The following is a 27,780-nucleotide window of genomic DNA, read 5'->3' as shown; positions in this document are numbered from 1 at the left end:
TTAGAATGCTGTTCCATCTGAGTGCCCAACATGAGATATTTTAACATTTTTACACATATTTTGTGCATTATATATGTATGATATGTGTATGATATATTGTGTATCAAATGTCATCTTCATAGCATCAAAATTGCATAACAAAAAAGATATACTAATTCATATACATGGTCTGGGTTTAAACCATTTTAAAATACAGGTGTAAAACCACATGTCATGGTACAGTACCCACCTAACCCTTCTCAAGAAATGTATATACTTTTACATCTGATGACCCCTTATTCAGACATTTGTAGACATAGTTTCTACAAATGTTACTTTGGTTTTTTACTGGGTGCACTCCATTACCCACCTGGTAAATATGTTTCTGTGCCATGTAGACATCGTTTCTACTTATTTTAAAATCAGCTGTGTATGAATGGTCAAGATGGTTCAGGTAAACCTTATACACATTTGATGACCTCTTATTCAGATATTTGAAGACATAGTTTCTACAAATGTTATTTTGGTTTTTTACTGGGTGCACTCCATTACCTACCTGGTAAATATGCTTCTGTACCATGTAGACATAATTTCTACTTATTTTAAAAACAGCTGTGTATGAATGGTCGAGATGGTTCAGGTAAACCATATATACATTTGATGACCCCTTATTCAAAAAATGTATATGCTTTTCCATAAATTTTGGAAGTTGCTAGTAATCTTTGCAGAAACGTTACTTGTTTTTTTTTTACTCATTTACCGACCTGGTAAACATGTTTATGTGCCATGTAGACATCGTTTTTACTTATTTTAAAAGCAGCTGTGTAAAAATCGTCTAGATGGTTCAGGTAAACTGAAGACACATTTAATGACCCAATCACCCTGCTCACTATTTTTAAGGCATGCAAAAATGAAAGTCATCTTTTCTGTCTGACCTCAAAATTTAGAGACCAAGTTTTTTAAACATAAAAGCTCGTTAAACAATTTTATTACCTTTTGTATGACGCAATTTTAATATTGTAATTTCTGTACATGATAACTAGATGGTAGCATCACTCAATAATATAAACTTAAATTGCAAAAACGTGTTAAATAAAGGTTTTCATATGAGAGGAGAACTGTGGAATAATGTGACACAAGATGTTTTTTAATTTAAATTTACATTCATGTACGATTGAAAAAAAGTTTTGAAATTTTCCGTCACTAAGCACCGCTGAAGAAGAAAAATGTGTAGTGGATTTTGTTGCGCCCTCTGCAGGTGTCCTAGGATAGGCGCTCCATCGCCTGTGGCTTATGACAGACGGGGAAAGCGAGAAGTGGAAGCCCCGGATCCGTCTTCAAGCGAAAATAGAAAAGAGATCGCTGTGTCCAGTTTTTATCTCGTTTTTAGCGGCATCTTTCAGTGCAGCACAAGTTCGGGGCCCGAGGAGCGGGCTGTGTCATTGTCTGTAGGATGTCCCGCCATGAAGGTAGGTAAAAACAGTTGAGCGTTGCGTCGTTCTGTAAGAATTTTAGCATCTGGCTCGCTAGCTTTCAGGCAAGGGTTGCCATGTTTTGTATTGCAGTACATTGGGAAACGCTCACGATGGCCACGAATATGAAATTTAATATATATCCTTAACGCAGCTATTTCTTGATGATTTAATGTTAATAATGTTAAACAGACCCATCCGTCAAAGCGTTTGCTCTCTGCTGTACAAGGTATCTTTCGACGCGTCTGGCCGTGTGATGGCTAAGACCTTACCTTGCTGTTAGCATGCTAATAGCAGGCTAGCGCTCAGGTTTCGGCCTGGCGCAAAGGGCGAACAGAGCGCAGATAGCTACCGGAGTGCATTTTGAGCTACTCCAATCTGTCCGGCTGTCCGTCACATGATATGCGACTGCACTGTCATCAGTGCCCTGCTTTAGTGCCACTTTACACTAGTCCCTAAGCATGTTTATGCTACCAAAGCAGGATTATTCAGCAAGTCATGTTGTGGCCCAAGTTAAGCTAAAGCTCCGGCTCGTCGCCGGTACCGACAGTAAGTCAGATCACCCTCGCCTGCCCTTGTTGCTCAGGCTAGTTAGCTGCTTTCAGTCTGTAGACGGTAGCTCTGTAAAAGTGAATGACTTGCACCTCTCGATTTAGCATTAGGCTAACACTTGCTTCCTTGTTAGTTGAATCACTATCAATAAATTGTTGTTGATTATTCGAATTTCGGAATATAACTCATAAGATTTTTTTTTTTTTTGCAAATGCACAATATGTGATTTAGCTAGATTTCGTATTTTGTGTACAGTGAGGTGTACCTTTAGCATATTAGATATGCTAACTACTTGTTTGAATAGCTTGCCTTTATGGATTTTACATTTAGACGAACACGCTGGTTTACTAGTTATTAACTGGTAACCTGCTTCAAAAACTGAATCGTTTTAGAACAAACACTGTCGTTGGGGATCTGTCGTTATAAGCTGATATTGCAGTAATTGATATGTGACACCACCCTACTAAATTAATACGAATATAAGTGGCGCACAATATAATGAATTATAAAACGGTTACAAAACTTTTTGGAATCTAAAAACTGCATCTGGTGAATAGATTTGTGAAAAATGTATACACTAAACATAAATACACTCATATGTAAGAGTGTCCAAATAAGTCATAAAATTTGAATGTTAGGTCTTGGCAGTTTAGCCAAAATCCTTTTACATATATTTATTATTAAATATTATAGTAATCGGTCCATACAGGGGTTCAAATTTAGCTTAAAAATTAATTCTACTTCTAATTTTTATTTCTACTTTTTTGCACATTTGTCACAGTGATTTATTTTAAAACTGTTCGAAATAGTTTAAACATAATTTAATATATCACCAAGACAACCTAAGCTAACTCAAAATAGATTACTTAAATTTAATAAAGAAAAACATTAACACTAACTTGGTAAAAAAGTGATTGCTTAATTAACAATTTATACACATTATATAAATAATTGGGTTTAGTCAAATTGGACACACCCACAACCTATTAATTCTATACATCACTTAAACTGAAACCAAGGATTTAAATTTTGCCAAATTATTGTAAACATTAACTGACCATCATTAGTTGGCGGTTAACTGCAACCCCCATGATCATTACTGACTCATGTAAAGAAGGGTTTATGCTTTATTTAATTAAACAGTTTAATGTGTGAGTAATGTAGAACAGTAACAGGAACATTAAAACCGGTGCCAGTTGAGTATTTGGTGTGTGCGTTTCATACAAAGTTAGCAGGCAGTTGATCAAAACTTGCACAGTAGTAGCTTAGTGACACTACTATTGATCAAAAGGTTGCTAGTTCAAGCCTAGTTGCCATATTTAGACCCTTGAGCAAGGTCCTTAACTGTCAATTGATTGCATTGTTGGCTTTTACAATTGGAATGAGCTTTTTATAAGTGTCTTCTAAATGCCTTAAATGTATTTTGTAATGTTTAATAGGACATTGGTAGCTCAGTGGTTAAGACTCTGGTCTAATCAAAAGATTGAGAGTTTAAATCTTTGCCCTGCCAAGCATCCACAGTTGGGCTCCTGAGCAAGGCCCATAACCCTCCTGGATCCAGGGGAGCTGTACAATAGGTAACCCTGCACTCTGATTTTAGCTTTCTGATTGTCCTTTATACATTCATATGTACATTATATATGGCTACAAAGCATTTTTCAGGGCAGTGGTAGGTTAGGGTACTCGAGAAGTGATTAGAAGATCTCTGGTTTAAGCACCTACGACTCAGTTTCCACTGGCCTCTGCAAGGTCCCTAACCCTAAATTGCTTACATTGTCTAGTTCTGTGAAAATGTATTTGCCCCTTTCAGTATTAGACAAAGATATCACAGGTTAACACAACATTCTTGATTTTAAATAATGATTTCATTTATTGAGGGAAAAATGCTGTTGAACCTAACTGGCCCTATGTGAAAAAGTAATGGCCCATTTAGCTACTGTATCAATCACACAACCAAATTCAGTTGACAGTTGGGTTCAATTTTACCAGCCACACCCAGGTATATTTGCTGCCAGACCTGTTTACGTTTATATTTTCGGCATTTAGCAGATGCTTTTATCCAAAGCGACTTACAATTATGACTGAACACGATTTTGAGCAGCAACCTTCTGATTACTAGTCCAGTACCTGAGTACCTATCACTGCACTACCTGTTAAAGCTCAAGAACACTTGAAAAAGATACAACATTTTTTTTCAGTGAGGTCTTAAAAAGCAGCACATAATGCCACACACGAGATTCACTTATAGCTTGAATAGTTCTACAAAGTCATTTCTAAATCTCTGGGACTCCAGTTAACCACAGCGAGAGTCATTATCTGCCAGTGTAGAAAACTTGTAACAGTAGTAAACCTTCCCTAGAGTAGCCTGTCTACCATAATGTAACTAAAACACATTGACAACTTATCCGAAATTCTTTCTTCGCATATATATATTTTTGAAAGCTGGGGTCAGAACGCAGGGTCAGCCATTGTACAGCGCCCCTGGAGCAGAGAGGGTTAAGCCTTGCTCAAGAGCTCAACAGTGACTGCATGGCAACGCTCTACCCGCTAGGCTACCACTGTTCCAACATTAGTTAACATTAACATTATTTGGAAGATCTAAAGCATTTAAACATGACAAATTAACAAAGATAGAAAAAAAAGTACTTTTTACAGCAGTATAATTCTTCACATTTGTTAAGTCTTTCAATGAAAGCGCCTGCTAAATGCCTTAAATGTAAAGCTAAAAATGCTAATTAGAGATGCAGCAGTCATACATTTGTATTGGAGTATGAGGCAAGGAATCCAAAATATTAATCTTTTTTTTTTTTTTTATATATTTTCTTTATGCATTTTCTCCCTTTTTTCTCCCTTTTTACTGCGTCCGATTGCCCGATTGCATCATGCTTCCTCTCCACCAATGCCGATCCCTGCTCTGGTTGAGGAGAATGAAGCTAACCCACGCCCCCTCCGACACATGGGCAGCATGCCGTATGCATCTTATCACCCACACTTTGACGAGTGAAGTGCAGCCCAGCATGTGTACGGAGAGACACACCCTGAGAGCACTCTTTTCTCATCTCTGTGCAGGCATCATCAATCACCCAGCAGAGGTCATAATTGCACCAGTCATGGGAGAGAGACCCCATCCGGCATCGTCCGGCCCATCTGAACAACAGGCCAATTGTTGTTCATGTGGCTGCTCAGCCTTAGCCGGCAGGCAGAGCTGAGATTTAATACGATGTATTCGAGATCCCAGCTCTGGTTCCAGCATGTGTTTTTACCGCTGTGCCACCTGAGCGGCCCAAAATATTAATCTTTGTTGAAAAATTATGTATTTCACATCCACTCATGCTTAGTTTATTATCATTGCTACATGCAATAATGTACACAGAATTACAAATTGGGAAGCAGCTTTGCATCAGTATGGAGTCCTGACTGCATGTCAAGCACATGTGGGTCTACATGTAACTTTGTTTGCTTACAAAAAGTGTTCTAGCCTTTGGATATTTTGCATCTTGATCCAGTGTATGAGCTAGGGTTGACATTTATGATGATAAGTCAGGATTTTAACACTATTCTCTGACATTAAAAGTGTGTGATATCAGCACTCTGTTCTTAATTTATGTAAACCGTTATCTGTTGGAAATAAATAGCCAGTCTATCATAATGCTTTCAAGAGCACATAATTGACTGATCGAGTAAGTCACAAAAGAAGCCAGACAAACATCTAAGAAACTGCAGATTTCACTTGCCTTGGGTAAGGTCAGCGTTCATGATTTTGTGATTAAGAAGAGAACAATGGTGTCATTGAGACAGTTGTTGGCAAAAACCCTGCTAACCAAGAGAAACGCTAATTCTTGTCATGCATTTGACAAACCAAGAGAAACTTTAAGGCTTGTCATACATTTGACAAAGAGCTCCCCAAGCCCTCTATTTCACTCTCTGCTTTACTGTGACCTCTATAGTTGCTAACCAGGGAGGGCCACAGAATAGCACAACATCCTCCACCAACATCACGTAGTGACCTGGCCACTATCCTGCAAGAAGAATGGCTTAAAATCCCTCTGACCACTGTGCAGGACTTGTATATGTCATTTCCAAGACGAATTGACGCTGTATTGGCCGCAAAAGGAGGCCCTACACCATACTAATAAATTATTGTGGTCTAAAACCAGGTGTTTCAGTTATTTTGTCCAACCCCTGTACATGTGTATATCTCCCTGTACAGTTCGTTAGTAGTCCACAACATGGCAGTGTTGCATAAACCAAAGTAGAAATATCCACTAAACTGAACACATTAAAAAAAAAAAAAAAAAAACCCTGCTCAAACAAGATAACACTTAAACCACACATTGGCTTTTGATGAACAAAAGTTTTCATGTTGAAAAATTTTATTAATATAATTTTTCTATTTGTTAAGAACAATGGAAACCAAAATCATTAACCCATTGAGGCCTGGATACAAAATCACAGCAAATCTTCTTGCAATGGCACTTGCTGACATGGATGTGCTACCTGGAGCAGCTGGAATACCTGTGCAATTTGAATGGGCTGCAGGTACCACCTCATTCTACCAGTAGTGAAAAGGACACTAGCAAAATGCTAAAATAGAGAAGAATCAATCAGAACGGATAAGAGGAGGGTAATTGTCTGTGCACACCACCTACAAAACAATTTCTTTTTTGTGGGGTTGTCTTGCTGTTGCCTCTTCAGTGCACTTTTTCCTTTGCATCAAAGTAGGTAGTCAAGTCAAGTCAACTTTATTTATACAGTGCTTTTTACAGTAGACATTGTCTCAAAGCAACTTTACAAAATCCAGGACCAACAGATACAAAACCCCCTGTTTGAGGAAAAACTCCCTGAAAATTACAGGAAGAAACCTTGAGAGGAACCAGACTCAGCAGGGCCCATCCTTCTTGGGTCGCCTGGAGGATACTTTAAATAAATAGGATTTACACAAATCATACAAACACAGAATTCAATGAACTAAAAGTTATAACTGGCAATAAAAAAATAAAAAAATAATAATAATAGAGTTGTTATTCGGTCTAGTCTTCAATAAAGTCTGTAGTGAGTTCTTGTCATTCTTGGTGCAATTACGCCAGACCCGTCACATCCGGCGGGAGCAGCATCATTGTCACGGCAGTCTCGACTTTAATCCTTAACCGTGGCGGGTAAACAGGTTTCCATCAGAATGTCCTCGGGGTAAAACAACAGAGAATGTAGTTAATAATGTACAATGCTAGTTGAGTAAAACAGTTTTACAGAGAGTTTTAGACTCCGGCAGCCCTAATTATTACAGCGTAACTAAAAGGGAGAGCGAGCAGGTAACAAGGTCATGAAGGCTTTCATAGGACATCAGCGCCCACCTCTCCTACCCAAACCTGGGTGATCGGACAAGAGAGGCAGAACGACAGCGACCCAACATCCCTGATCACCACAAGTTTCTATGACCAAGAACCCCCAAGCTCTGCTCCTTTGTCTATACTAATCAAAAGCCTGAGAAAATAAATATGTTTTCAGTCTAGACTTAAACATTGAGACTGTGTCCGAATCTCGAATAGAGGCAGGAAGATTATTCCAAAGTTGTGGAGCTTTGTAAGAAAATGCTTTTCCACCAGCCGTGGTCTTTTTAATTCTAGGAACTATAAGTAACCCTGCATCTTGTGAACGAAGTGGACGTGCTGGGTTGTAGTGATTAATAAGTTCACTCAGATACTGTGGAGCCAGACCATGTAGTGCTTTATAGATTAGTAAAAGTATTTTGTAATCAATGCGGAATTTAACTTGCAGCCAGTGTAGAGATGATAGAACAGGAGTAATATGATCAAATTTTTTTAGTTCTAGTTAGCATTCGAGATGCTGCATTTTGAACTAACTGGAGTTTGTGTATGGATCTACCAGAGCATCCAGTTAGAAGAGCATTACAATAATTTAACCGAGAAGTTATAAACGCGTGGATCAGTTTTTCGGCATCATTAACAGATAGATGGGCAGAGGATTTTTAATTTGTCCACAAATATCCACAAAAAGCTTAACACCTGTGATCTGAAATTTGTACATTAATATGCAGTCCTCCGAAATGACTGGCAGAGTGCCTGTGTGAATGGGGAACCTAATCCTTTAATTGGGGCGGGGGCATAGTGGGCTACAACCTGAAACCTGGTCTAGTGGTAAATGCATTACTGTCCCAACTTTGGAATGTGTTGCAGGTAGGGCTGGACGATATGGCTAAAATTTATATCACGATATGACTCCTAATTTCGGTCGATACGATATAATTCCGATATCGATATGAATAACACAAATGTCAGAAAAACTGCTAAAAACACCAAAATTGGATGGCTGTACCTGCAAACCTCTTTTCTGGTTTCTGGCAAGAAATACAAGCTGAATACACCACTGAATTAGTCCTTCATCTCTTATCAGCTATTTCGTCTGCTTCTTTTTCAACTGTGGACAGTGGCAAAGCCAGACAATTTCCATAGGGGTGGCCAGACTGAGACCATTGCTCACACAGGGGTGGCACAGAAACTGTCTGATACCTTATTTTTGTATGTGGCTAGTAGCTGTTGATCTAGTAGCCTAGTATAATAAACTTTTTATTTTTTCTCATTTTCCCTGTGAAAAACTAAAATATAGCCTATAACCTTAACAGAATTTCAAAGATATTCCTTTGCAATACTTGATCATTTGATTGCAAACTTGTGTGTACTGATGAGACTCATCTGAACCCCAGAACATGCTAGTGTGAATGCATGGAAAACACATTTTAATTTTCTTTAAAGAATATGATACATTCTGACCAACACTATTAAGCCAAATCAGCATTGAAAATTGACTTTACTTTTAATAGCCTTCTACAATGCTGGGGCTTCTTAAAACTGAATATTCTCTTTTCAATAGAAGTGTTATTTAAATGCTATTAAATTGTTTTTGAAAAAAAAAACCCCGCCCAATTAGGAGGAAAAGAGCCCAATCTGGCAACAGTGGAACGCGAATATCCCGTTGATGCCTTTATTCGTAGCGCGCCACAACTAATAAGAAGTAATATTAATAACTGGTATTAGTACTCAGTACTAGTACTTTTTCTGTAATTGTGTTGGTGGTTGACATTTATGTTGAGTGTGTAACTGCACTGTTTTGATGGAGAACTACTCGCTTGAGGTGCGCTGTTGAATTGCGTCCCTGTGGGAACACCTGCGAGCAAAAATGCTTCAGCAAAAAAGTAACACGGGCAAAGCGCACTGACGTATGCATATCGATCGAATTTGTTTAAAAATCATATCACCGTTATTGAAACATCTCTATATATATCGATATCGAATTATTGTCCAGCACTAGTTGCAGGTCTGAAATGCAGGAATAAATGTACATTAACAAATGAAGTTGACCAGACAAAATATGAAATATCTTTGGGTCATACCATCTCAAAGAAAATTTAAGAAACACCATTTTTTTATTTGTTTTTTCTATACCATCCCAAATTATTCTATTTCAGGGTTGTATGAAAAGTAACCACAATCTTTGTTTTCAGTTTACAAAACAAAACCAATACTGCAGAGAAAAGGACTTGCTGTGAAAATACAGTTGTACTTTGAACACAGTTATTCCGTTGTGTTTCTTTAATCTCAACTAAAAATATATATTAGTTATTTGTTTTACGCTACATTTACCACATATGCTGAGTATATGTTATATTGACTTGAGATTTAGACTCTAACCTAAAGACTCATGATTTCACTTGGTCTTTCGGACTTGTAAACATCTCTGCTGGTGTGAGTGTATCGTGGTAGAGTTTGTGGTGCTGGACTAAATGTGTTATGTGGGTTTTGTGGTAATTATATGAGTGTTTCATGGTGAGTGTTGTTCTTCCAGTGCTTTATCAGTAATTAGGTGGTGGTCAGCTTGGCACCAATTGTTTGATTTTTGTAAATAAGAGATCTTAAATTTTACCATTTTTTATTTTACATAATATTATGGTTGACTTGTTTAAATTCTGGTATAACATTTCTTGAGTTGCTTCAAGCCAGATGTAATGGGACACACTTTTATTATGCTTTACGTTTCTTTTTTTGTCAGTTTTCACCTTCCAAATCATGCAAACAATTTTACATAGATTTCTTCTAATGTTGGCATTAGGAATTATTATATTTTGCATTTTTTTCCTCAAATTGAATGGTCTGAACTTTTGGGCCTCGGCTTTATGTTTCTGTAAGTTTCATTTTCAGAGTTTGTTTGAATTGCGTCATTGTGCTGCTTCTAGATTACATTGCTTTAAAAGGTTCTTTTTAACTGATTATTAGATTTAGCAGACTGAATCAAGCCTGGATGCGTCAAGTGTGGTTTTATTTAAATTTTATGCATATGCATTGCTCTGAAAGTATTTACTCCGCTCCCAATTTCTTCTATTTTTGCATTTGTTAGACTTGTTTTAGATCATCAAACTACTTTTAATATTAGAGATATTAAAGATTATCAATCCAACAAACAGAAAGTTCACAGTGGTTGTGAGACACTGTGGTTTTTTTAAGTTTCAGGTCTTCTAACCATTAGATGATCAAGTGTGATCAACTAAAACATAATACCTAGCATGACATAGCAAATAAATCCAAATAAAATAAATAAATTAATCTATTGAATTAATCTCTTCAGTAATCTGTGGTTTATGCAAATGTACTGGTTTAACTGGTTAAGAGTATTATTACATAGTGTATATAATGTGGCAAATGCCAAAATGATGGGGAAGGAATTAAGTAATTTAGTATGCAAATCATGTTTATATAAGTACAGTTATTTTGTTTATTTGTAAGTAATCGTTATTCTGTTCTTCATCTTTAGTTTCATAAATTGGTTATCGTATGTATTTAAGAACTTACTGTATATAACTTACCTACTTGATTTTATTAGCACAGGCTCATTAACCAATAAAGTTTTACAAAGTCAGCCATTAATTAATTAATTTCCTGACACAGTATAATATTTGTTCAGCTTGATCTTTTTTTGTTTTACTCAATTTAGAGCAAATATTAGGAAAAGTATCTGTTTTATAAATGTGGCATGGTCTACACTTGATGACTGTATTGATTTAAAGTTAAAAGCATTCATTGAAGACATACATTTTGCATTTCCTAAGCATTGTAGCAAATTTTTTTAGCTTTTACTTATTTTGACACAGTTCCTTTGTCTTCTTCATAGAGACTCAGACACTTAGCTTTTTCTGGAATGCTTAGGATGAGATGGTTGTAGAACCTAATGCATCTGGATCTTCCTAGATTACTATTGGTTGGAGTTGATGCAGTGACAGGGCATACAACAAAAAAGATATAGTTAGCAGTTGTTTACTGTCATCATGCTATTAGATTGCAAATGTTGCTCATGAAAATGCCAATAGATAGGTAGATGTGTGCCTAATAAAGTGGCCAGTGGATTTTTTTAATTGGAAATTTTAATTTCAAAGGATGGAATAACTGTTAAAGTGAAATGTATAACAGTTTAAAAACAAAGTTGTAATGCTTCCTTCTTACTGTTGGAAAGTGTAACTAAACTTTGCTACAAAGATATACTCTACTATAAAATAACTCAGGATAGTAAGTGGAACATGTAGACTTGATGTAAACACTCTTGTCTGTGTACTCTTCCTGACTTGCAGGTGTGAGCTGTGATGCATGTTTAAAAGGAAACTTCAGGGGGCGCAGATACAAGTGTTTAATTTGCTACGATTACGACTTGTGTGCATCTTGTTACGAAAGTGGAGCCACTACAACTAGACACACCACGGAGCACCCTATGCAGTGCATACTAACCAGGGTAGACTTTGGTAAGTAGCTGCCTGCGTTTGTAATGTGGACTTTTTTAGACAGCTTACTGACATTAACCTGTCTGTCTGGCTCTCTGCTTTCTGCAGATCTGTATTATGGCGGAGAGGCATTTTCAGTAGAGCAGCCCCAGTCGTTTACCTGTCCCTATTGTGGTAAAATGGGTTACACAGAAGTTTCTCTACAGGAGCATGTCACTTCAGAGCATGCAGAGACCTCCACGGAGGTGGTAAGTGCTGTATACATGTTCCACTGCATATATCCACTTCAGATTCATAAACCATGTACAGTAAGTTCTCTATATGCACACCAGTTTCATTCCAAAAGTGGGTTTGCATGTCTAAAAGTTTGCAAGTCCAACAAAGTTAGCCTAGTCATCCAGTTCATGAGTCTCAACACCTGTCTTGCTTACCGCTAGTGAGATAGCCTATGTATCAGGTCCTACAGCTATTTCTGCATAATACAATTGTTATAAAAAATTATTTCTTGTTATCCTAATTTAGGAAAAAAAATTATCTTACCTTGTGAAGTAGAACAGCTTTCATATTGAGACTGACTTTGAATGACGAAACGGGACAACAGTCCTTTTTCCTTGTTCCACTTTTCCTGTTTTCATTGTAGTGTCCATTGGTATTGCTTGCCACTTCTTGGCATTACAAGCAAGATTGCTGCTTTGCGCTTAATACCAGACATCATTGGTTTAAAATAGTGCAATGTTAACACAAAAAGGAAGTACACAATTGGTAACACAAGCACTTGGTAATGAAGCCTGCACGTGACTGAGACAGCTGCTGCGCAATTTGAAATTCTGCCACAGTTTTTAATTTCACACTTATTTCAATATTTTAATTTATTGCACATGCACGTTTGCATCTTTAAAAGTTAATTAGGTGAAGGTTCGCACCTAGAGGATTTACTGTATATTTACTTTAAACTGACAAACATTTACAGAAGAAAACTGATACATGCACATGTAAAAAACAACAACAACAAATGCACAAAAAATAGCTTAGCTACAATATTACAACATTATGTGTATTGTCCACCCAATGGGTTGTATGCTCAATAGTGCAACCTATGTAAAGAAGAGTGCACAGGAGTTAGGGATATTTCTAAAATATGTCAATGAAAAAGGGAAGGGGGAGAGTCTTTATTTAAATGTTGTAGAACTAATTGGCAAAATGTATAAACATCCATAATAAACTAAACTAATTTGAATTTGAATACTTATGGATTACTTGGTTTACGAGTTCACAGTAACAAGAAACTAGTTCTTTTAGTCTGTTTTGTCCTTGTAGTCTGCTGTGAAGTCATTTGGTTTTATCAGCCAGCCTATTTCCAGTTGCATACAGTCTACTTTTGTGCATTACAAAGGGGCCAATAATGGCATCTTGCTACTATGCCTGTCTAAAGTTATTAATCACTACTGGTTGGTAGCTCAGTAAAAAACTCTGTTTTGCCATTTATTTTCAGCATATTTCATATTACTTTTGAACAATAGCATCAGAGGATAGGAGTATACATTTACCACTCTCTTCTTCTTTTAGATCTGCCCGATATGTGCAGCTTTGCCTGGAGGTGACCCCAATCATGTGACTGATGACTTTGCTGCTCATCTCACACTTGAACACAGAGCACCAAGAGATTTGATATCCTTTTTAATTTTATTTGTTTTAAGAAGTGTAAGCTCAATTTGTGCCAGTGGCAGAAAAAAAATGATCAAAAAATTTATCTGTTTTTTCCAATACCCTATAAAATGTGGCCACCCAGTTGTAATCACTGACGGCAGTGGCATGGTCAGTAGCCCATTTGGAACACAGCTATGTTGTCAGAGGACAGGAAATTTGCCATCAGAAATTGAACAATAGAAATAAGAAAAACAAAAAATAACTAATAAAAACTTGGTCATTATTAGCCTGATTTAGTTAAATAACTATGATCTCAAATGTAAAAAAAAAAAAAAATCAAAAACTTAAATCTCTCATCACAAAAGTATTTAGACACTTTATTCAAAATTTGGTAGAAGCCCTGTTGGTAGTAATTGCACCTTCAGGTTAGTTGTCACTACAAGCTTTGCACAACTTGATTTGGACAGTTTATTTCATTTTTAGGGTGGCTCAGTGGGTAGCACTGTCGCCTCACAGCAAGAAGGTCCCGTGCAAGTCACGTGCAAGTCGCGTGCAAGTGAGGTGAACTGGAGATACAAAATTGTCCATGACTGTGTTTGACATTAAACTTGTGAACCGATTAATCTTGTGTAACCATTAACAACCATTTTTGTCATGAATGTAACCAACATGTCATTTTTATGTCATATGCTCTTAAACTCATTCAAATTTGATGGCAAGAGTCTTCTTCAGGTAGACTTTTGATGGGGTTTAAGTCTAAGTATTGACTGGCCACTTAAAGAAAATTCAGAGACTTGCCCTGAAGCCACTCCAGTGTTGTTTTGGCTGTATGTTTCCGGTCGTTGTAATGTTTGAAGTGTCACCTCAGTCTGAGTTTGCTTGTGCTCTGGGGGAGCTTTTTTTTGAAGGATATTTCTGTATTTGGTTATACTCATCTGTTTCCTAATTTTACCAGTTTCCCAGTCCCTGCTGTAGAGAAGCATCTCCACAGCATGATCCCACTGCTTACATTTTACCACAGTTGTTACAGTAACAGTTAACAGTGTTTACCTAAGATAACAGTTACATTTTTATTTCATCAGACCTGAGAATCTTTTTCCTCCTAAATGCCATTTAGCAAACTTCTTGCAGAGTGTTCTGTCTTTACTCAGCAATTCCAGTTTGCAAGAACTGGTCATCTCTCCAACAGGTTCTTTTATCTCTTCATGGTTTTTTTTGGCTATTTTAGTCTTCACTGAGTCGTTGGTTTTTTTTTAAGATCTTTGACTAAGACCCTTCTTTCCTGAATGCTCAGATGGCTAAAGTTGTGCCAATTTCAAAATTATTAAGGCCGCTGTGGTCCTGGGAACATTCAAACCTTGGATATTGTTTTTTATTCTTTCCCTGACTTATGCCCTGCCAAAATTTGATCAAGATGCTCCACAGACAGTTCCTTAGACTCCTTAGACTGGTTGTTGTCTTGCAGTGTAACTTTTGCAACTTTGTCCATTTATAGCTAATTGCCACAGGTGCACTCCAAATAAGTTCTAGGCACACATACACGATAATTACAACATGCAACAGGCAATAATTTTCATTCAGAATCAATCAATCCACTACAAAACAAAGTGTGCAAAAAGTCGAGGGGTCTGTGTCCACTGTGTCTGAGTGGAAAATGTTTTTCTTAAATTGTAAAAACAAATGTTAGTATTTTACTAGATTTATACAGATGCACAAACGCATATCATATTTGTCATTTATTATTTAATAAATAAGGCTTTTGATCACATTTCCTTTTCTTGCAGTATATCAATCATAATGCAAACTTTGTGGAAGGCATGTGTTTGTTGTGTACTCTTTTCCTCTTGGCCCTTAACAGTGAAGTATTTACGATGAAAGCAGCGGCGTGCGGCATGTGCGCAGGATGTTTCATCCCGGGCGTGGGCTGGGTGGGCCACGGGCACGGAGGACTAACATGCACTTTACTAGCAGCTCCAACACAGGGCTTTCCTCCTCACAAAGCTCATCCTACTCTCCAAGTAATAGGGAAGCCATGGACCCTATAGCAGGTATGTTTATGCTATGCCAGCTGTAATGCCAGCTGCATTTTATTTTTGATTGTCTGTGTCTAATTGTAGTCATTGTAGTGCTGCCCTTAAACATAGCTGTGTCATTTCTTTGCCTCTTAATTCATAGGTTTATATCCAGTTTGTAAGACCTATCTCAAGCATATTTTAGTTGGATATTGACTTTTTCTCTCTCTCTCTCATTTCTCTGTATGTCTTGATCTCTCTCTTATCCTTTCTCAGAGCTTCTGTCTCAGCTGTCAGGTGTGCGGCGTTCAGCAGGCGGTCAGTTAAATCCTTCGGGCCCGTCAGCCTCACAACTCCAACAATTGCAGATGCAACTGCAGCTTGAGCGGCAGCAGGCACAGGCAGCACGCCAGCAGCTGGAAACTGCACGCAATGCTACACGCCAGCGCAGCAATGCCAGCAACATTAGTGCCAGTATGCCACCGCCCAGCACCACAACAAACACAGTCATAACCGAGAGCAACCCAGTGGTCACCCACAGCTCCCAGTTTCTTCTTGCACGGTATGCATGTTCACCACACAACGCAAATTACATGAGCATGCCTAAAGCTCAGAAACTGCTAAATGCTGTACTATGCTAACTGCCTAGTATGCCAAGTTAGTACGTAGGAGTGTAGCTACAGTGTATCACAAAAGTGAGTACACCCCTCACATTTCTGCAGATATTTAAGTATATCTTTTCATGGGACAACACTGACAAAATGACACTTTGACACAATGAAAAGTAGTCTGTGTGCAGCTTATATAACAGTGTAAATTTATTCTTCCCTCAAAATAACTCAATATACAGCCATTAATGTCAAAACCACCGGCAACAAAAGTGAGTACACCCCTTAGTGAAAGTTCCTGAAGTGTCAATATTTTGTGTGGCCACCATTATTTCCCAGAACTGCCTTAACTCTCCTGGGCATGGAGTTTGCCAGAGCTTCACAGATTGCCACTGGAATGCTTTTCCACTCCTCCATGACGACATCACGGAGCTGGCGGATATTCGAGACTTTGCGCTCCTCCACCTTCCGCTTGAGGATGCCCCAAAGATGTTCTATTGGGTTTAGGTCTGGAGACATGCTTGGCCAGTCCATCACCTTTACCCTCAGCCTCTTCAATAAAGCAGTGGTCGTCTTAGAGGCGTGTTTGGGGTCATTATCATGCTGGAACACTGCCCTGCGACCCAGTTTCCGGAGGGAGGGGATCATGCTCTGCTTCAGTATTTCACAGTACATATTGGAGTTCATGTGTTCCTCAATGAAATGTAACTCCCCAACACCTGCTGCACCCATGCAGCCCCAGACCATGGCATTCCCACCACCATGCTTGACTGTAGGCATGACACACTTATTTTTGTACTCCTCACCTGATTGCCGCCACACATGCTTGAGACCATCTGAACCAAACAAATTAATCTTGGTCTCATCAGACCATAGGACATGGTTCCAGTAATCCATGTCCTTTGTTGACATGTCTTCAGCAAACTGTTTGCGGGCTTTCTTGTGTAGAGACTTCAGAAGAGGCTTCCTTCTGGGGTGACAGCCATGCAGACCAATTTGATGTAGTGTGCGGCGTATGGTCTGAGCACTGACAGGCTGACCCCCCACCTTTTCAATCTCTGCAGCAATGCTGACAGCACTCCTGCGCCTATCTTTCAAAGACAGCAGTTGGATGTGACGCTGAGCACGTGCACTCAGCTTCTTTGGATGACCAACGCGAGGTCTGTTCTGAGTGGACCCTGCTCTTTTAAAACGCTGGATGATCTTGGCCACTGTGCTGCAGCTCAGTTTCAGGGTGTTGGCAATCTTCTTGTAGCCTTGGCCATCTTCATGTAGCGCAACAATTCGTCTTTTAAGATCCTCAGAGAGTTCTTTGCCATGAGGTGCCATGTTGGAACTTTCAGTGACCAGTATGAGAGAGTGTGAGAGCTGTACTACTAAATTGAACACACCTGCTCCCTATGCACACCTGAGACCTAGTAACACTAACAAATCACATGACATTTTGGAGGGAAAATGACAAGCAGTGCTCAATTTGGACATTTAGGGGTGTAGTCTCTTAGGGGTGTACTCACTTTTGTTGCCGGTGGTTTAGACATTAATGGCTGTATATTGAGTTATTTTGAGGGAAGAATAAATTTACACTGTTATATAAGCTGCACACAGACTACTTTTCATTGTGTCAAAGTGTCATTTTGTCAGTGTTGTCCCATGAAAAGATATACTTAAATATCTGCAGAAATGTGAGGGGTGTACTCACTTTTGTGATACACTGTATATTAAAGTACTAGTTAGTACAGTAGTATATAGTTTGGGGACACAATGTTCATGTCAGTAATAAGCAGTAAAACTACATTTGGAGGCCCATTTCTTTTAACCCAGTCTAGATGCGTGCAAAACCATGTTACATAGCGCAATATTGCAAAACTGCAAATTAAAAGCACGTTTTTACTAGGGCTGTCGAAGTTAACGTGATAATAATGCATTAACGCGATAATCAATTTAACGCGATTTTAAAAAATAGTCCCGTTAACGCAAATTCTATACAGGAAAAATTTACCTATACAGGCAGTGAGTGCCATGTAGAATTACATCACGAAGACCCGCATTGTTATGTTTTGTACTTAACCATGAAATACAAATGACACTAGTTATGTGGAGAACGTGTTGTCTTTATTGCTTAATCCACAACTTTAAGCATCACACTTAAACATAACACGCTGGTCACCTGATACACATATCAGCTCAGTGACGTACAACACACAGTGGTAACGTGATACGCAGATCACGTAAATGATATATATCACACGCATGATAATAATAAGCTTTTTTCTCTCTTAATTTTCCCTGACAAGTGAAAAACCAAAATATAGCAACCTTAACATTATGAGGAAGAATTACAAAGATATTCCTTTGCAATACTTTATCATTTCAAGAATATGATACATTCTGACCAACACTATTAAGCCAAATCAGCATTGAAAATTGACTTTACTTTTAATATCCTTCTACAATGCTGGTGCTTTTCTTTTAAACAGAAGTGTTATTTAAATGCTATTAAATTGTTTTCCAACAAAATTCGCCCAATTTGGCAGATAACCGCCCAATCTGGCAACACTGGAACGCGTTATTATTATCGCATTAACTTCGACAACCCTAATAAAAACGTATTCTGATATCCAGTTAGCAGCGTAGGGTTTATATAGCAACAGGTAGAATAAGGTGAGAATAAGGTGAGAATAAGGAGCAAAAACAATGCAATATTGTGCAAAGATGCAAGTAATATAGTCACTAGTATGAGTTGTCAGAACCCAGGGAACAAGACTGTGTTGATTGTGAATGAGTTTTTGTGTATGTTAGTGTATGTACACCGATCAGCCATAACATTAAAACCACCTCCTTTAAAAAAAAAAAAAAAAAAAAAAAGTGATTAATCGCGATTAACTATATGAAATTCTGAGATTAATCGCGATTAAAAATTTTAATCGTTTGACAGCCCTAGTTTTTACATCTTTACTACACCTGCTTATCATCAAAAACAACTAAATATTTAAAAATAGACACGACAATAGCAGGGGGCAACACAGCAAGGCAAATGAATGAGGCATGTTTAAGCACTGCTAGCATAAAATGGACAGGTTTGTGAGAGGGCTTCCAGCTAAATATACAAGCAAATGTTCAGGTTTTAGTTTTTTATTTTCATAGGAAGCTGGTTACCTTTTAAAGCCATTTTTGTACAAAAAGGCAATTTTGCAAAAATATGTTAAAAGTAAAAAATGCGTTAAACAATAAACATTTAAGTAAATAAACTTTAAATTTAAGATACATAATGCATGTAAATTGTAATAATTCCACTGTAAAGGTGATTTGTCACTTTATTTTGTTTTGTTCACTAAAAAGTTGCCTGTGTCACCTGTGCGGAAAATCCATCACATACATTTAGGTGCTGAACATGTTCATTCAAGGTTTACGGTTGGGGAATGTTTGAATGCTCTTTACATTGGTAACAATGTCCATGCAGAAGTTGATGATAGCTAAAACTGGGGAGGTACAGCTGTTTAAGTCTGTACAATTGTCCTAAATCGCTTCTAGTTTAATAAAATCCCAGTCTGTCTGGTCAATGCAGTCTTGTAGCTTAATCATGGCTCTTTCTGGCCAAATTCTGACAGCCTGCTTGGTGGGCTTTGTTTTGGCTATAAGGGTTCTTCTGTATGCTGTGGTCAGGAACAGAGAAATGTGATCCGATTACCCAGTATGGGAGGTGGGTCTGCCCTCTGCAGGCATTTATAACATTGCAGTAGACAGGCTTTAATAAACACTTCATCTGAATACAAATTTGTTTGTAGCATTTTGCATTGCAGTTTGCTTGTAGCATTTTGCAGTTTAGCTAGTGCTAGCTTAGTATTAGCTTGCAGAGGGATGTAAACTGCTGTGAGAAACAAAGCTTTGCACTCCAGGATTCTAAATTTAGGTAACAGGCATTGCTCACATACAGTATATACACACCTCTGCCCCTGTCTTTACTGAAATCAGCTGAGCGATTTGAGCGGTAAACAGTCTGGCCCACTAGCTCGATAGCTGCATTTGGGATGTTGTCATTTAGGCAGATAAACAAGACGCAGCTGTTCATTCTTTGCAAAGAAATTGTCAATCTTTAAGACCAAGGACTGGGTGTTTGCTCCAACCATGCTGGGTAAAGCTGACCTGTTTAAGGAACATTATAGTAAATAGTTTCAGTAAAAATGTGTTGCATTTTTTCCACGGTTTTTCTCCGTCTAGTCGTATCCAATTACCTGATTGCATTTTGCTTCCTCTTTACTGATGTTGACCTCCACTCTGACTGAGGAGAGCCGTGACTAACACATGTCCCCTCTAACACGTAAATGGCGAGTTTATATGTGGATCAGCTTTGTGTACGGAGAGACACACCCTGATCAGACATCATCCCTCGCCTTTGTGCATGCGCCATCACTCAGCCAGCAGATCTTAATTGCATCAGCTATGAGAAATCCCCTCTGGCACCCTTCTTGAACAACAAGCCAATCGTTGTTTGTTAAGGCGCTTAGTCTGCAGAGCTGAGATTCAAACCGACAAGTTTGAGATGTCCGCTCTGGTGTGCTAGGGTGTTTTACCTTTGCTCCAGCTTCCCACATATGCAAGTCACTGTGGGTACCAGTCACCCTAATACCATGACAGATGTTGGTTTTTGCATCTTTAGCTGATAAGTCTAGATGGTCCTTTCATCTTTGGTACAGGTAACTTGATGCTTTTTTCCAGACCCAGACATGTGGGCAGAGTTTCTGCATAGAATTGATGGTTTGGTGCCAACAGTGTCAATTGTGGGTCCTTACAAATCCAAATGTGTGCCTTTACAATGTCCATTCCACAAAACAAAGAGCAAACATGCCAAAGGGGTCTGAATACTCTCTGAATCCACTGTGTATTATCTATATTTCAACCCCATTTTTGTTTTTTGACTTTGTTAGTGGAACAGTGTATTAGTTTAATGGTTCTCCTCAGTCCAAAATAAATTAAAGGACAAAAATGTTGGCATTATGCATTTTCTGTTTGATATTGTTAGTGTAAAAGACTATACCTGTCATTCATTTAAACATTTTTTTATTATTTAAGCATGTACTTTTTTTATTCCACAATCAATATTAGCCATAGTTCTACTCTGTGTATCTTACAAGCAGTGCTAAGTAAAAATTGTATTAGTTTTTTTATGCAAAGAAAATCATTAGTAAGAAGCACATAAACTCTTTAAGAACAACAGAAAGTAAACTGATTATTTGTGGGGTTTTTTTTTTGCTGCAGATTAAATGAGCCAAAGATGTCAGAGGTGGAGCGCCAGGCTCTGGAAAGTGAACGAGCAGACCGTAGCCTCTTTGTGCAGGAGCTACTACTGTCGACACTGATGCGTGAGGAGAGCTCTTCCTCAGATGAGGATGAACGCCGAGACTTCGCTGACTTTGGTGCCATGGGCTGCGTGGATATCATGCCTTTGGACGTGGCGCTGGAGAACCTCAACCTGAAGGAGAGCTCTGCAGGCAAAGAGCCTCCACCTCCTCCTCTTTGATGATATCCCACCATCACGCAGACACTGTCCTCTGTGCTGTAACTGCCAATGACGGTGGGCAAACACACAGCTCTCAATTTTTTTTTCCTTTTGGCTTTTTTGTGATTGTTTCACATCTGTCACCTCTGTTACATTGTAAAAATCCATTAAAAAGTGAGTGACAGAAAAACAAGTGAGAATAAGCGTGTGAAAGAATTACTAAATACAGTGCAAATGTGAGAGAAAAGTATAATTTTATACACATATATACATAAAAAGATATATATGTATATGTGTGTGCGTGTGTTGATAATCAGTTCCATATTTTTATCTTTTTTTTCCCCATTTATCAGGTGAGTGTAGGTAGCTGTGGCAGACCTCTGCTTCCTGTGTCTAACAAAAGGCTCTTCTTATAAATACTCCACATTCAAAAACTGAAGACAGAATCCTTCTCTATTGAAGCTGCTGTGTGTATTTATGAATAGTAATTAATAAAAAGTGCTTGGATGATTTACCATACTTACTGCATGAGGTTATTTGCAGCGTGCATGATTTTAATGACCCTGTCATTAAAATGGCAAAAATTCCAAAGCTTTTCTTCAATATTTTTTTTTAAGTACTTGAACTAAAGTGTTTAGAAATAGGATGCTTTAATTTTTTTTGTTTTAAAAACAAAAAACTACAAAATTGGAATCTGCATTGGAAAGAAAGCAATGCAGTGCTTTTTCTTTCTGCTCCAATCTGCTTTTCTCTTCCTTACAAGCAACCAACAACGATACCTTGATGTACCTAAAGCTGCAAAAACAAGAAGACCTAAATTTACTAATTTAATACAACAGGCGGTGGCTTTCCTTTTGCCAAGAAATAAAAAAACAAAAAACATAAAATAAAGCAATGGGCAAAATGCTAACCTGCCTTCTAATGTTTTTTTTTTTTTTTTTTTTTTTTTTTTTTTTTTTTTTTTTTTTTTTTTTTTTTTTTTTTTTTTTTTTTTTTTTTTATAGATATTGATGTTTTTGTGACAATTGTGTTATCACCAGATGTACTTTCCAAACATTGCACCTGTACAGAACAGTTAATCTCTTCATGCTCATTGAGCTCTGCTTTTTGCATCTGCTTTTATAAGTGACTAGTGCTCAGAATAAATCTGAGTTGGAGTGCATATCTAGAATTTTTCTTTTCAACCATTAAAATCAAGAGAAATCTCCTCCTTTATCAGCAGTTTGACTTGCTAGGTTTTTTATAAATTTATACCCAACTCTTCTCTTTACAGATACCGTTTTCTCTTTTTCAGTCAAAGGAGAGCTGAAGATTTGCCATATATCTGGCCGTTTTTGTTCCATTTTTAAAAAAGATTGACATTTTAGGTCTTGCTCTGCTGAGGATAGCACCTTCTATTTATTTAGTTTTTTTTTAAATTCATTATTCTTAAGCGTTGTGATTAAATCTCCATGCCTATACTCTTCTATGTAATATACAATGTATACTGAGTTTGTGCGTTAACTTTCATATTGGTTATAGGATATGGGCAGACTTTCTTTTATAATGTAAATTTAGAATACTACAATAAAAACACTGCACAGCTTTTCAAGAAAACAAGTTATAGTTCTCTCGCTCTTTGTAGCTGTCTTTACATGCAGTCATTAAAACACTTCCTTTTATGTACAACCCCAGTAACAAAAAGTTGGGACAGTAGGACAATGTAAATTAAACAGACGGCAATGATTGTAAATCCTTTTTGACCTGCATTTAATTAAACTTAAATTAAAATTAAATTCTAACTGATCAAGCTGATTTTGTGTATACAAGCTTATTCTAACTTTTATTACTTTTAACTTTTAACATGTTTCAAAATAGTTGGGCATGTTTACCAATGTTTACCACATTTTTCTTTCAGTGACATTTCTAAATTGTTTAGGGACTGAACACCAATTGTTGTAGTTTTAATAGCGACTTAACACCATAAGATTTTAAGGGGAATCAGGATTACAGAAAGGCCACTCTTAGCACCTGCACATGCAGAATGTGCTTAAATCTGGTCTTTCTAAAACATACACGAACGTCTTAGAATAAAGACCTATCTATCTGTAATTAAAGGTAATGACCTTGGCCTGGAGCCCACCTGTGGACACTGGGCAATAGCAGGGCTTGAGCCAGTGAGCTTCTGTTTGCTAGACCAGTATCTTAATCACTATGCTACAACTGCCCTTGCCTTTATAGATAGCAGCATTAATAGTGCCTTCCTAGATGTGAAAGTAATGCGCACTAACGGCACCTGCACAGTTCAATACCATGACGCTGGGTTTTAAACTTTGTATTGTTAATAATTAAAATGCGCCATTTCTCTTTGTCCCTGGAAACACAATGTCCCCTATTTCTCAAAATAAATCAAAACTTTAAATCATATTATGAACTATGCATTTTAAAAACTTTAAATTTATTGCAGTTATTTGTAAAGAAATATCAATAAAACTGTCTGTGTTCTCACAGAATTGTTTGCAAAAGTGACAAACGTTTTTTTCAAAGCTTTTTAATGTTTTATAGAGTTACTTGTTCTAATTGGCCCCTGTCCCAGCTTTTTTGAAATGTGTTGCAGGCATTAAATTAAAAATTTGCATACAGTTATAAGATAAAGTACGCTCTTTTAATTCTGTGTTTTTATTTATCAGTCATTTTATTCCAAAAGTAAACCTTTTGAAAATGGTTGGGGGAAAAATTAGTACATCTTCTTATTTCCACAATCAAGAAAGTGCAGTAAAGTAATGCAGTAAGGTGTTACTAATCAAATGCATAAGACTAGTTAATAATCAAGACTTTTAATAGTTTGGTGCTCTGTAGCACTCCGGTGTGTCTTCATCATATCAGGAACAAAGGATGTCAGCCATGGCGTTAAAAAAAAAAAAATCTGTTGTCATTAACCTTGAAAGGTTTATAAGGCAAACATTTTAGAATTTACCAATGTACAGAGAGAACTGCTTACGAATGAGAGCCTTCAACGCATTCCCTTAATTACATGACTTACAGAGCACATGAAATGTTAGTTCATGACAGAAGAAGACTGAATAGGTAAGGCTTTTATAAAAGGATGCCTAGGAAAAAGCACCTTTAAACTGACATCTGATGACAGAAATGAAGGTGTTAAAACCCAGATATTAACCTTAAGTTGCTGTGGCCCTATAAAAAAGTTGTCTATAATTAAACACCCTCAAACGTTATTGATTTACAGCAATGTTGAACATGAGTGGGGCAAAATTTCTTCTAAATGACGTGAGACTAATAAACTCACATAAAATGTTCAGATTATTGTTTGTAAAGGTTATTCCTCATGTAACTAAATTATAGGGGGTACGTCTTTGTTCCCCACCTGGTTTTTAAATATTGGTATATTAGTATATTATGTAGGCCCTGATCAATAAAAGCATAGAACTGAAGATGTACTTTGTTTTTTTCATGACCATAAATTTAAAAAAAGTTTTTTTTAAGTAAATGCATATTAAATACAGTTTACAAACAAATGCTTTTTAGTTTTATTTGCATTTTATCTACTGTCCTAACTTTTTTGAAACTCGAGAAAATGTTCTTGGATTACAGTTTTAAAACCTTGAAAGGTGTCACCTTTGCTTCTAGTCAGCAGAAATACTTGTCAACTCAAATTTTTTTTTTTTGCATATTTGCCCAGTTTTCCTTCCAATCTAGTTTTGTCCAATTTGCCGATCACATTTCGCCTCCTCTCTGCTGCTGCTGACCTTCACTACTGACTGAGAAGAGTCATGACTAACACATGCCCCCTCTGACACGTGCAGTAGCTGACTGCAATTTTCACCTCGTGGGTTCATATGGGGCTCAGTCTCGCGTACGCAGTCACACAGATCTCCATTATCCCACGTCTCTGTGCAGGCACAATCAATTAGCCAGCAGAGGTCGTAATTGCATCAGTTATGAGGAATCCCCTTCGGCATCCAATGGACGAGCAAACAAACGAGTAACCAAAGTACATGAGTCAATTTAATCTTTTGTATCTTATCTTATTTTTGACATGCCCACTCTTAAATTTAGGAGTGCAGAATTTTCTTCATTTTTTGATAATGGGTTATTTTTTTTAGTGCAAGTTTATTTTAGTTTTTTTTCAATGGGTGTCATGGTGGTGTTCTGAAAGCTGTACAGTGGCAGGCTCCTGGGGTCAGGGTTCAAACCTCACTATTTTTAGGTGTGGCTTAGGTTGCATGACCTTTTTGTGGTTGTTCTTTTAAAACTTATTTGTTTTTACTGACTGCTTTGTTCGAGTTTGGGTCCCAGTAAGTCTGGCATTTTTGGAAAATGATGGTGCAAGGCATGAGCACACGTCTTAGGGTGCCAATCAGTCTTAGACACAGACTTGCACCTCTGCTTTGATTTTAAAATCTGTTTTTTTATTTTTTTATTTATTTTTAGCAAGTAGATTTTATTATTGTGTTATTTGCTGAACAATGTCAATGTGTAATTATGAAAAAATTCTGGTATTTTACAGTGCTTTGCAGCCTTATCAAACTTCATGCACCTTTACATCTCTTAAGGTTGTCTGTCATTTGTTTGTTAGAGAATGATCTTTTTAAGATGAGCAGACATTGGACTTTGTGTGCCTGTTTATATGCCTTATATTACCTCTACATCCAATACTATGACATCACACCTTTTGTCCTTCTTATTGTTTTCCAATCTGGACTGTGTTAATCAATAGTTATAGATGTGTTAGAGTGAAAAGTAAAAGTACAATTTCTGTACTATCAGTAGTTTCTGAATATGTTTGTCTTTTTAAAACATTTGTTTTAGTTTCAGGCAGGTTAAAATCAAAAGCATCTGTAGATTTCCAAGGTGTATATTGTTGCACTAGCAGAATTAGCATTAAAACATGGAAGTGCAAGACATACCACTTTTATTAAATACATAGTAGTACAAGGAACATTTTCACTGACTGCAAAGAAGCTGCTCACAGAATGAACAAAGCATAGGATACTGATATTCTAAGCAGTGAAACTGAGTCTGCCAGGAGCAAAAAAAAATTAAGCTGATAATACACTCACACAGGCACATACTATGCACAAATCTGCTAGTAAACAAACACAGTCACTCTTTAAAAAGGCTTCTTTAGAAGAAGTAATTCGAAAAGTTTTATAAATAGGAAACTAAAGACAAAAACAAGATGCGTTAAATTTTAAAAAGGCCCACATTTTGTGTAAATACATTAAAAAAAAAAGTAATACAATGTTTTAGTGCTAATTCACACTCCTTTTTTAAAAAGGAATAGCGGCGATTGTAAAGTTGGAAAGAGTTATAATTAGCATGATTGGATTTAGTGTTGGTCTTAGCTGTGGCTCTTATCATAAGAATGTCAAAAATCAACATGGAGGGCGATGTAACATACAGATAAAATTATAAACCAAAAACAATGCTGTGTCTTTTTAAGTGGTAACTAAAGAAGCAGAGGAATCAAATCTTGCAACACATTGTCACACTAATTAATATTTACACACACACACACACGTTGGTTTTGGCCCAGGAAAAATTTTTCTTCCTACCCTTTATAATAAGTGTTGCACGTCTGACAAGATAGCTCTTCTTAAACAGAATATATATTTATATAACATCATATTAATATACACAAACATTTGAACTGTACAGCATTTGATATGATGTACAGGCTGGGTATTTATAGCAGACATGTATCTTTACAGAAGTTATATATATATTCAATGAAACTGATAGTTTTAATATCAAAACAATCTGGGTTTTAGGAGAGACTTAGACTTTATTTAGATATTACTATTTAGATTTTTTTTTTAATTAATGAATTAATCATAAATTTATGTTTACCTATTTAAGGTTTTAGCTAATTTAGATGGTTGGCTTAATGCACATTTTAGGGATCAACTCTATCTTAACTTTATTATTTTTCTTAATTAACATCCTAAGTAAAGGATCTGACCAGCCATTTAAAAATATGCATTTTTGCAGTGCTTACAATTATCTGATTATTACGAAATGTACAATTTTTACAACTCAAGCACTTACATAAAAGTTTTCTGGTTTATCAACAACCAGTTTCTTCCACAATCCAACACTTTTCATAGCGTTGCTGTTTGCACTCACAAAAACTTACTCGCAACAAGTAACTAGTGGACGGACATCAAGGATACCTTCTATAATAAATAAAATAAAACAATAAAACACCTGTGTTGTAGTGTACATGAAACAA

At 37.1% G+C, this 27,780-nt stretch overlaps 1 protein-coding gene across 2 annotated transcripts; it reads left to right on the top strand.

The window, feature by feature from the left end:
- The first annotated feature begins 1,254 nt into the window (after nucleotides 1–1,254).
- Nucleotides 1,255–22,062, top strand: kcmf1 (potassium channel modulatory factor 1). 2 transcript variants are annotated; one of them, XM_062988557.1, is made up of 8 exons: nucleotides 1,255–1,448; nucleotides 11,638–11,805; nucleotides 11,893–12,032; nucleotides 13,351–13,452; nucleotides 15,302–15,479; nucleotides 15,720–16,005; nucleotides 21,308–21,623; nucleotides 21,902–22,062. In XM_062988557.1, the coding sequence occupies exons 1-7, from the start codon at nucleotides 1,433–1,435 to the stop codon at nucleotides 21,567–21,569; spliced, it is 1,152 nt and encodes a 383-aa protein (XP_062844627.1). In that variant the 5' UTR covers nucleotides 1,255–1,432; the 3' UTR covers nucleotides 21,570–21,623; nucleotides 21,902–22,062. The 2 variants fall into 2 exon arrangements, with proteins under 2 accessions (XP_062844627.1, XP_062844626.1); XM_062988556.1 differs by having other exon boundaries at nucleotides 21,308–21,784.
- Nucleotides 22,063–27,780: the final 5,718 nt, after the last annotated feature.

This window comes from Trichomycterus rosablanca, chromosome 26 (genome assembly GCF_030014385.1).
Source record: "Trichomycterus rosablanca isolate fTriRos1 chromosome 26, fTriRos1.hap1, whole genome shotgun sequence".
NCBI lineage: Eukaryota > Metazoa > Chordata > Actinopteri > Siluriformes > Trichomycteridae > Trichomycterus > Trichomycterus rosablanca.
The sequence above is the reverse complement of the archived record's forward strand: the minus strand, read 5'-3'. Positions and strand labels throughout refer to the sequence as shown.

Bases quoted from the DNA above. Each gene is read 5' to 3' on its own strand.
- kcmf1 (XM_062988557.1), top strand. The intron at 12,033-13,350 runs GTAAGTGCTGTA...TTCTTCTTTTAG, and splicing joins CAGAGACCTCCACGGAGGTG to ATCTGCCCGATATGTGCAGC. The intron at 13,453-15,301 runs ATATCCTTTTTA...TGAAGTATTTAC, and splicing joins ACAGAGCACCAAGAGATTTG to GATGAAAGCAGCGGCGTGCG.